This window comes from Tripterygium wilfordii, chromosome 18, assembly GCF_013401445.1.
Source record: "Tripterygium wilfordii isolate XIE 37 chromosome 18, ASM1340144v1, whole genome shotgun sequence".
NCBI classification, from domain to species: Eukaryota; Viridiplantae; Streptophyta; class Magnoliopsida; order Celastrales; family Celastraceae; genus Tripterygium; species Tripterygium wilfordii.
This window is the reverse complement of record NC_052249.1, coordinates 3,329,231-3,339,425: the sequence shown is the minus strand read 5'-3', so window position 1 is coordinate 3,339,425 and position 10,195 is coordinate 3,329,231. Positions and strand designations below refer to the sequence as shown.

General features: G+C 34.6%; 1 protein-coding gene across 1 annotated transcript; it reads left to right on the top strand.

Annotated features, from left to right (window-relative positions):
• The first annotated feature begins 7,135 nt into the window (after nt 1–7,135).
• LOC119983292 (1-aminocyclopropane-1-carboxylate synthase 1-like) lies at nt 7,136–10,195 on the top strand. The gene is made up of 3 exons (XM_038826953.1): nt 7,136–7,413; nt 7,539–7,831; nt 8,832–10,195. The coding sequence occupies exons 1-3, from the start codon at nt 7,261–7,263 to the stop codon at nt 9,826–9,828; spliced, it is 1,443 nt and encodes a 480-aa protein (XP_038682881.1). The 5' UTR covers nt 7,136–7,260; the 3' UTR covers nt 9,829–10,195.

Here is a 10,195-nt window from a genome sequence, read left to right as displayed (position 1 = left end):
ATAGTTATTTTCTCCCTTTAGTTTTGAACTGAAGGGTCCAGCAGGGCAAAAACATAAAGCTTTAAACTTTTGGGTCCTTGTCAGTTTAAAACATGTGGTAGAATATCAGACGAGGGAGGAGCCAGGGATTGGCTTGCACATGGCTGATTTTTTTTTTTCCCTTTTTTTTAACACATCATGTTAAGTGTCCCTAATATCTTGAAAAGTATAACATGAATTTTGCATGTCAAGTCAAAGCATGTGGAACAATAAAAAAAAGAAGAGAGCATGTGAATCAATCCAACGAAGAGGTTATTCATGTGATGAGTGATGACAAACTCTCTAGACCAAGCCAGTAAATTAGTGTCCAAACAAAATGTGGAATGCATAATGAATACATTATCATTAGGCGTGACATTATATAAGGGATGCCATAGACTCATAGGCCGATATAATTAAAGCTTATTAATTTGAGTGTTCCTTTTGACCCTGGCTAGCCTAGTATCAATAGGCATGTCGATGTAATTTTTACACCGAAGGAAAAGTAATGTAGAAAGAACGTATAAAATAAAAAAGACACAAGAATATATGTGGTTTGACAACTTTCATAGTTCACGGAGATCTGATATTTTATTAAAGAAGTGAATGTGTGTCTCTCTCCCTCGTCTGAATGATACATAATGTATTTATAGTATGGAGGCTAGATAACCTCTTGCAATAACTATCGTCCGAGCCGCCACCTCCTTTGATATTGGAGCAGTTGGAACTGCCTAGGTTATCAGTTGGAACTATCTTGTCCCTATCATTTCATACGGAAGAATAACATCCTTAGCTGTGCGTACATGTGAGTAACTTCAATATATATTTTTCTCCACAAGGCCAATAATTTTAGACTCGAGCGAAGGTAGTACAGAAAAAGCAAGGAGTCTTTCAAAACTCAATCAATATGAATCAAAGATTTTTTTTTGCCCAACCATGAATCAAAGAGAATTAATTATGCCAGATAATAGATTATTTATATTCATTGGAATTCTTGTCGAGCATAATTTCAATAGATATTATTTTATCTTGTACATAGTATTTAGTTTTCATCAACTTAATATTAATTTTTTTGGTTGTTTTACGAGACCAAATATCAATATGTTATTTCAATGAGTTGTACCATTGTAAATAGCTCTAACAAATTTTCCGTTGACTCTGCCCCTAAACCCAAGCTTTATCTAATTATTGTTTAGAATAATCCTAATTCAATAAATTAATTCTTACAATTAAAATAAAATAAATTATTAGAAACTAAATTAATAATTATTTAAAATACTCTTAATTCCTAACCTAATAAATAGTTATTTAAATAAAATAATAAACTAATAAGCCTAAGAAAACTTCAATGGCAAATAATGTCATGTGAAAAATACAGTATCATTAATTAACTTGGCTAATTCATGTTTGTGTCACATTTTGTATAATATACAAATGCAAATTGATCACGAAATTAGACTTACTCAAAACTAAATAATTATGATAATTATGATGATTATGAATTTGTGATTATAATATGAACAACCAAATCAGAAGCCTCTATATATCAAATGGACCACTACTATTGAATTCAAAGTGTAGTCATTGGAAACGACACGTGATCTTGACCTTTTGAAAACAAAAGATGGAATGAATGTCATGGAAATGGTGGAACACAACCAGACAGGCGGGTCCAAATTGAAGAACAGGCTGACCATGAAATGTCAAAAAACTGGCGCATTTTTCTTCTTTATGTAACTTGTCTAATTAATTCTCTGCCCTCACACAAAAAATGGTTTACTCATTATTATGTTATATTCTGTTTGCTAGCTACCTACCTAGTACATCTTCACGTATAATATGTTCGTGGTCGGTTTTGATAGATATTTTTCTATTTTTTGCAATAATTAAACCGATCAAGCGGTCGGTTTGATCGTTTTTTTTTTGGGTTTAATTTTTAGTGGAGAAATATGTTAATTTTTTAAGAAAAAAAAACCGACCAATCAGTTTGGTTTTGGTCGGTTTCGGTTTTGTTGATTTTTTTTGAATAGTGCTAACATCTTCAGACAGACAATCTATAGACATTGTGTTGGTCTATCGTACATTTGTCTTTAATAAAGTTTACGTGCAGTATTTTTTTTTCTTAAATAATTTTAGAAAAAGAAAAATATTACCAGCTCAACACACAATGATACAACACATATATATATACCAACAGAGAATTCACACAAAGCTTTAACAAATCCTTAGTAATAAAGCAAAATGAAATATTTTAGTTTTTCTGTATTTTTTTCCCCTATATATGATTCGATGGTCATATTATACCATGGAATATATTTTGTACAAAAGATAAATTTTATTAAAAATAATAATGTTTTAGTTGATTTGTTCATTGTTGCAATGTGGGGACTCCTATTAGAGGGAAACCAAATTATTTTGGAAATAATTAACTGGACCAGTATTCTCTTGTTGGTTCTTTGAGAAATGAATTTCAGGGTATTATCCCTTCAAAATAAAAATAAAAATAGTAACGCAGATACGGTCATCATATACAAGCATGACTCCGTTTGGTAGAGCGGTTGTGTTGATTTTCAACGCTAACGGTTAAGGTGTGGAAAAAAAGCTAAGCTTAAAGCTGTGAGGTGTTTGGTAGAGTTGTTAATTGTTGTTAGCGGTTAGGTTGGGTAAATATATTTTGTTTATATTTTTTCATTTTAATTTTTTTATTTCAAGAAAAAGTTAATTATAAATTTAATAAATAAACAATGATTATTAATTTATAAATATACTTTATGAAGTTAAAATAATAATTACTTTAGTTTAATATTTAAATAAATTTGTAATATAATAGATACTGCATATATACATGCAAGAAAATGTCAAATTAAAAATATATATTATTATAATTATTAATATATATTTATAATTATAAATCTAATTTATTAAGTCTAAATTTATATTAGTTGGGGTTTATTAGTAATATTCATGTGGGTCCGAGCATATTTTTTTATTTAAAAAGGGAAAGTTTAACTTTAAAATACGTGGGGCCCGCATAAAAAAATAAAAAAAAAAAGTGAGGGCGGTTACAAGCTCCATTTTGGAGCTTATGATTTGAGAGCGGTATTAGGGCAGTACCGCCCTAATACCGCCCTCAAAATCATGCTGTTTGGCACAACGGTGCCTCAAAGTGGTCCCGCTTTGGGGACCCCTATGCCAAACAGGCACATATAATAGATTATTGATGTTGTTGTGTTTAATTCCTGGTTCTTCAAGGTCAAAGAGTTGGTAAGTTATATATATATATATTCTCCTATACGGATCAAAAGTGTGGATCAACTTTGTGGATTTGTTTTTCAACCATAAATGCGGTGGATCCCACAGCAAATATGTGGTCCCCACTTTGGTTGTGTTTTATTACAACCATTGGATTTTGTGTGCACAAAATTGGTCCACATAGGAGAATTTCTATATATATATATATATATATATAATTAATTAAACCAGATGATAATGGTAATTTAGGGATTAAGTCCTAATCTAATTGGCTAGGCTGATTCATGGTATCAAGACCCTAAACCCCAAATTAAATAATTCTTTCTTTACTTACTTTAGGAATCTAATGTGTGTCAATGCATGTGTTATGAGTTAATCACACTTTTGTGGAAACAAACAACATACTTTAGAAACATGGAGCTTAGGGACTAATACGTCCAAGTTTACACATAATTTGGTCAAACAAATCTACACAGGAGAATTTCTATTTATATATATATGAAAATTCTCAAGTGAGGGATTCATTTAACACCATTCATTTGGTGTAAGTGTGATCCACATATGCGATGAGACCCGCACATGAATGATGTTAGATGGATCCCGCATGTTAAATAAAATGTAGGATCCCGCATCCGTAATAATTAATTAAACCAGATGATAATGGTAATCTAGGGATTAAGTCCTAATCTAAGTGGCTATGAGAACCAGATGGTCATCTGGATCGAATTAATTAATAGATGGAATATACATACAGGAGTTGAATGTATACACACACACAGAATCTAAAGTAACACGCTCCGAAACTGTAAAGTTTAGGGGGCTCTAATTTCCACCGACGACTAATATTAAAAATGATTTAAAAATAATATTATTTTCTTCAAGAAAATGAATACAGAGGAAGATATCAAAGAGTAATTAATTACTGCTATCCCAATATGATCTTGGTCAAAGGTTTGATCAACGAGTCTTTTGGGTTCTCCATCAACGTGAATGACGAATCCGTCCTTGTAGCCCTGATACATACACACACATATATATGTATATATGGATTTATGTCCGTATGCATTGGTTAATTTCCTTAAATAAGTACACGTGGAACATGTAAAGCTATACATTCACCAACCCCGCAAATATATGTATAGGTGCCTCGGCATCCAAGCATGTGAACAAAAAGTAAAACATGCCGTGATATGCACACCGACTTGGTACATAAGTCTCTTCTAATCTCCTGTCGTCCTTTACACATAAAAAAAAAGTCTCCTTTCTTCTCAAAAAAGTCTTTTCTTTTTTCTTTTTTTTTTGTCTGGAAAAAAAAGTCTCCTTTAATCACCTAATACCTTGTGCTAAATTGTCAAGGCTTCAAACACTACTTTGACTTAAACATATATTCTTCAGTACTTATCCAAAATGGAATCAGGGTTCCGCAACTAATTTTAAATTGTAAAGTCTACAATATGAATCGTTATGGCTTGAGAGGTGTGCCGTATCACCTCACATTTTTGTTTTTTCATTTTTAAAATTTATATGATTTTTTCTCCACCATCGGATATAAATTATAGACTTTAGTGAATTACGGAGCCATTAAATCCGTATTGACATTCCATTTTTGCACAGAATAATAAAGATTATAAAATTAACAATTAAATCGTTCATACTAAAAAAGAACCACGAGCTAATAGTTCAGATGACACTCTGAGCCTCCTCATCTCTTCCCCTGTAATCACAAAAAAAAAAAATCGTTCATACTAAAATAATTAATATTTCGACAAGATCTATAGAGTCAAAAGTTTAAGCCACTACGTATTTGGTTGTTTTGTTCTGATTAGGACTACACTATACAATGGGGGACAAAACCATATCTCACGCTTTGTTTGTTTCTTTGTTTCAGAAGATTCATAAATATTTTCTGTAATTTGTTTCGAGTGTACAAATAGTCTTCCTTTCATATGACAACTAACTTACAAGGATCCAAACCCATAATTAGCCTAAATATATAATGTTAATTGGCTAGTGCAATGTAGAGAGTAGTGTACTTAATTCCCCCCCCCCCAAAATAATGTCATTGGGGGAAAAATTAACATGAATGGACATTCTTGTTAGCTAAGATCATGACGCAGAAGGTCCTTGAATGGAAGGTGACTAGTCATTTATCCGTCACACACTTCATCGCCTCGGTGAGGACCGATTAAGTGTTTTAATTTAAGCTAATTAATACATTTGTAATATAATCGAACTCTGTCACGCATTCTTTCTTGTAGTGAAACTAATTAAGTCAATTAATTGCCCGATTTGAAGGCTACACAAACAAACAAACACAACAATTCTTCCAAATTTGCAGAAAACAAACACACACTTGTCACGTTCTTTCTCAATATAGTGCATGCCTTGTGTGTAACCGCGTGAAGTGGTACGTGTGTTGATTATATACGTTTGTGCACAGCTAAGCATAATTTCCACATTTGAGGCAACGTGGTTCAATACATCCACAAAAGTAGGAACCCACTTAATTACATCGAAAGATGCAGGAAACTCCTTACAATTTATCAGGATAAGTACTCCCTCGTTACATTGACAATACCTTTTTCTAGTTCAAATGAGTTGGATTTTGACCCAACAGGGTCTTCGGTATATAGTAATTGGGTTAAGGAGGAACAAAGCGGTGCGATATATTCTCAGAAACTAGACAATCCAAAGCAGACAATATTATTGGTGTATATGGCGGTATGAATTTACAATATGGTATCGGAGCGATTAAGTTAGTTGGACATGACCTCTACTCCACTTGTTGGGTCTTGACATAACCCAACACTCAAGTAGTGTGGGGAAGTGTTAAAAGTATCACATCGAAAGATGTGGGAAATCCTTATAATTTATAAAGACAATCCCTCCCTCATTACACCAACAAGATATTTTCTTAATCCAAGTGAGTGGGGTTTTGACATTTGGGTTTCATCCCGTAGTAGCTGGGTTAAGGAGGAACAAAGTCGTGTTGGTCCGATATATCCTTCGTAACGGGACAATCTAAAACAGACAATATTATTAGTGTATATATATAGAGGTGTAAATTTACAACAAACTGTGTAGAACTTGTTAGGTGGGGCAGTTTTTCCTCACAACCAACCCAAAGCCATCAAAAGAATTAATAAAATTGGAAATTACTAAAATTCCAATGCATGCATTGGTGGAATTTTTATGGCGCAACGCTAATTAAAGAAAGAAGAAAGAACTAAGTATAACAAAAACATATCCATTTTACATATAGTTTGGCGAGTTGTCTACGTTTACCAGGACTAGTGATCAACCATCGAATCAGAAAATAAACTTGCATCCCACGTGTATCTGAACACTTCATTATGCCAAACTACCCCTATGAGGTAATTACTCCAAGTCAGCATCAAAACACAAACCAAACTCTTTCAAATCAAGATATCTCCTAATTACCCTCTGGTGGGAAAAAAGTCAAACGAGTTTTATAAATCAAAAAATAAAAGTGTGGTGTGCTGTGATATACCTTCCGAACTGTGATTTGGATTAAAATTGTAAACTTTTCTAATCTAACTTCTAAGCGAATTACGGAGCCCCGACGATTATGCTTCCTGCTGCTTCATGAGAAGTTTCTTATTCTCTTAAAAAGCACCTGAAGTTTCTATATGTAGTAATCAATCAACGCAAGCAATTACGCTTGAATGTCTAATATTAAAAGAATAAGAACACATTAAATCTGTTATTTCCATACTTGGGGTCGGGTTGATCAAAGGTTTGGACTTTGAAAAAAAATAATACTTTTCTATCCTTAATTCTTTGTTCCACCCCCACCCCTTGTCCATTGTCCCTTTTGCCTATAAATTCCCACACTCTCTCAAGCTCCTCCTCATTCCCTGCCTCCCTAACTTCATATATTGTCCATCACTTGGTACTTCACTAGCAGCTATAATTACATAAATATATATAAGCTTACAACTTGAGTGGTAATTATATTGTGAAGAGAAAATGAGTCAAGTAGCCTTGTCTAAGCTTGCAACCAATGATGGTCATGGAGAGAACTCATCGTACTTCGACGGATGGAAGGCGTACGACAAAGACCCTTTTCACCCCGTCCACAATCCCGACGGAGTTATCCAGATGGGTCTTGCAGAAAACCAGGTAATTAATGAGTTACTTCTGCAGTTCAAGCTGATAGGAAGGATGAATATATGTTTAATTAATATTTAGACCAGTTACTTAAATGTATTATGGTTTGTGCATATATATATATATATATATTCCAGCTTTCGTTCGATTTGGTTCAAGATTGGATAAAAAAGAATCCAAAGGCCTCCATATGCACTGCTGAAGGAATCAAAATGTTCAAAGAGATTGCGAACTTTCAAGACTACCATGGTTTGCCTGAATTTAGAGAGGCAATAGCCAAGTTCATGGGGAGAGTGAGAGGTGGGAGGGTCACATTCGACCCGAACCGAGTAGTCATGAGTGGTGGAGCCACCGGAGCAAATGAGACCATCATCTTCTGTTTGGCGGATCCGGGAGATGCTTTCCTTGTTCCCTCACCTTACTATCCTGCGTATGGCCCCCCCCCCCCTCTCTCTTTCTTTTGCTAATTTTGGTGTTTACGTATGTATGTATCTACGTGCTTGTGTTGACTTTTCAACACTCCTATATATTTTTGTTTTACTAATCTTGGGAATTTCACTAAACATTTATTTTTCCATATATTGAAGGCTTTATGGTTACAACATATGTCAAACTTTAGCTCACCAACTTAGGTCCATGCATTTGACTGACAATTAGGTCAAAAACATGCATTTCCTTAGGACAGTCAACAAAAAAATTTCTCCTCTTCTCTGTCTTTTGTACCAGTCTTTCAATCTTATCTCTTTGTTTTTTTTAGGGCCCTTTATTTTATCATAACAGGAAATACCACCATTCGTATAAAAATAATCCACTAAGAAAATATCATATATAGAAAATTCAGATCTTAAAAGAAAATCTTAAATGATTAACTCCAATGATAAGATTTGCAAGACAACAAAAAGAAGCAGAGTTTTTTGGTTGAGGGTAATTTTCACTTCCTATAAAATAGCAGTCAAAATTTACTAATGAGTTGCGTTTTAGGTGAGATATAAAAGTAGTTGAGTCTTATAATTTTTATCTAGTGTCTTAAAGATCCCGTTATCATTACTCTTAATTCTAAATGTATATGTTTTGGTGGGAGGTTAAGTCAACTACATGCATGCTTTTGGTCTTGTCTCAAACATTAATCAAGATTAATTAATCCAAAAAAAAATTAATGATATGATTGACACTTCCTATAATGTCTAGCTAGAGAGTTCAAAGGGTAAGCAACTTCTTGGTTGGCAACTTACTTGGAAAATTTAGACAATTTTATATATGTAGTCAAACGTTGTTTTTCTTCCAAGTCATTATTAGAGAATTTAAGCCATGTTGAGTCAAATTACTCCCAATTTTCTTGTTTATTCCTTGTTTGACGAACTATAAAACACGCATTGGACTGTTTTACTCAAAATTGTTTTTGTTTTCCTTTTTGAATATTATTATTGCAGATTTGATCGTGACCTTCGATGGCGAACGAGGGTGCAAATCATACCAGTAGATTGCAACAGCTCAAACAATTTTCAAGTAACAAGAGAAGCACTTGAAGCAGCATATGAGAAGGCACGGGAAGCTAACATCAATGTCAAAGGATTGATCATGGTGAACCCATCAAACCCTCTTGGGACAATCTTAGACAAAGACACACTAAGGAGTTTGGTCACATTTGTGAATCAAAAGAACATTCACCTTGTCTGCGACGAAATTTACGCGTCCTGTGTCTTCAGCTCCCAGAATTTTGTCAGCGTGGCGGAGGTTGTGCAAGAGATGGCTGATCGCTGCAACCGCGACCTTATTCACATTGTTTACAGCTTGTCTAAGGACTTGGGTTTCCCTGGATTTAGGGTTGGCATTGTCTATTCATACAATGATGATGTTGTGAGTTGCGGCCGGAGAATGTCGAGTTTCGGATTAGTCTCCTCGCAAACTCAGTACCTGCTAGCTGCAATGCTTTCGGACGATGAATTTGTCGACAACTTCCTCGCGGAGAGCGCCAGGAGACTCGCGGAGAGACATGGGATCATCACCAAGGGACTTGAAGAAGTCGGTATTAGTTGCTTGAAAAGCAATGCTGGTCTTTTTGTTTGGATGGATTTGAGGCATCTACTTAAAGAAGATACATATGAAGGTGAGATGGTGTTGTGGAGAGTCATCATTAACAAAGTGAAGCTCAATGTTTCTCCAGGCTTGTCTTTTCATTCCGTCGAGCCGGGTTGGTTCAGGGCATGCTTTGCAAACATGGATGATGAAACAGTTCAAGTGGCTCTCAAGAGAATGCAAGCCTTTGTTGGTGAAGGAAAGGAGCGAAAAGAGGCGCCGGCGCCTTTGAAGAGGCGGCGCTGGCAAGAAAATCTCAGGCTGAGCTTCTCCTCTCGGCGATTCGAGGAGGGTGTCATGTCTCCACACTCTCCAATTCCTCATTCCCCACTTGTTAGGGCAAGGACTTGAGCGCTCTATCTCATTGATCATGAAGGCCATGGAAAATTCAACTATATCACCTACCTATGTCTAGATGTTGGTAATTTACCTTTAGGAATAACCATTTTTTTCCCATTAATTAGTCAAGGCTATAAGCTTAATTTTTTTGGGATCTAAAAGGTTGTTTGTGCTTGTGATCATATTTAATTTTAATAATTTTCAAGTTGTCCATAGACAACTAACCTAGGGAAGATGTTGTAATAGTTGTGTGTAGCTATTTGAAGTGGTTGTTTGTATCTTCTCCATTTTTATATTGTAAATGCTTCATAATGATGCTCAAGCGTAGCCATTGTGCTCAATTATATATAGATGTTAATATATGCTTTGTGCTAATTCA

Coding starts and splice junctions, on each gene's coding strand:
- LOC119983292 (XM_038826953.1), top strand. CDS start 7,261: ATGAGTCAAGTAGCCTTGTCTAAGCTTGCAACCAATGATGGTCATGGA. Junction 7,414..7,538: donor TGGGTCTTGCAGAAAACCAG/GTAATTAATGAG, acceptor TATATATTCCAG/CTTTCGTTCGATTTGGTTCA. Junction 7,832..8,831: donor CCCTCACCTTACTATCCTGC/GTATGGCCCCCC, acceptor TTATTATTGCAG/ATTTGATCGTGACCTTCGAT.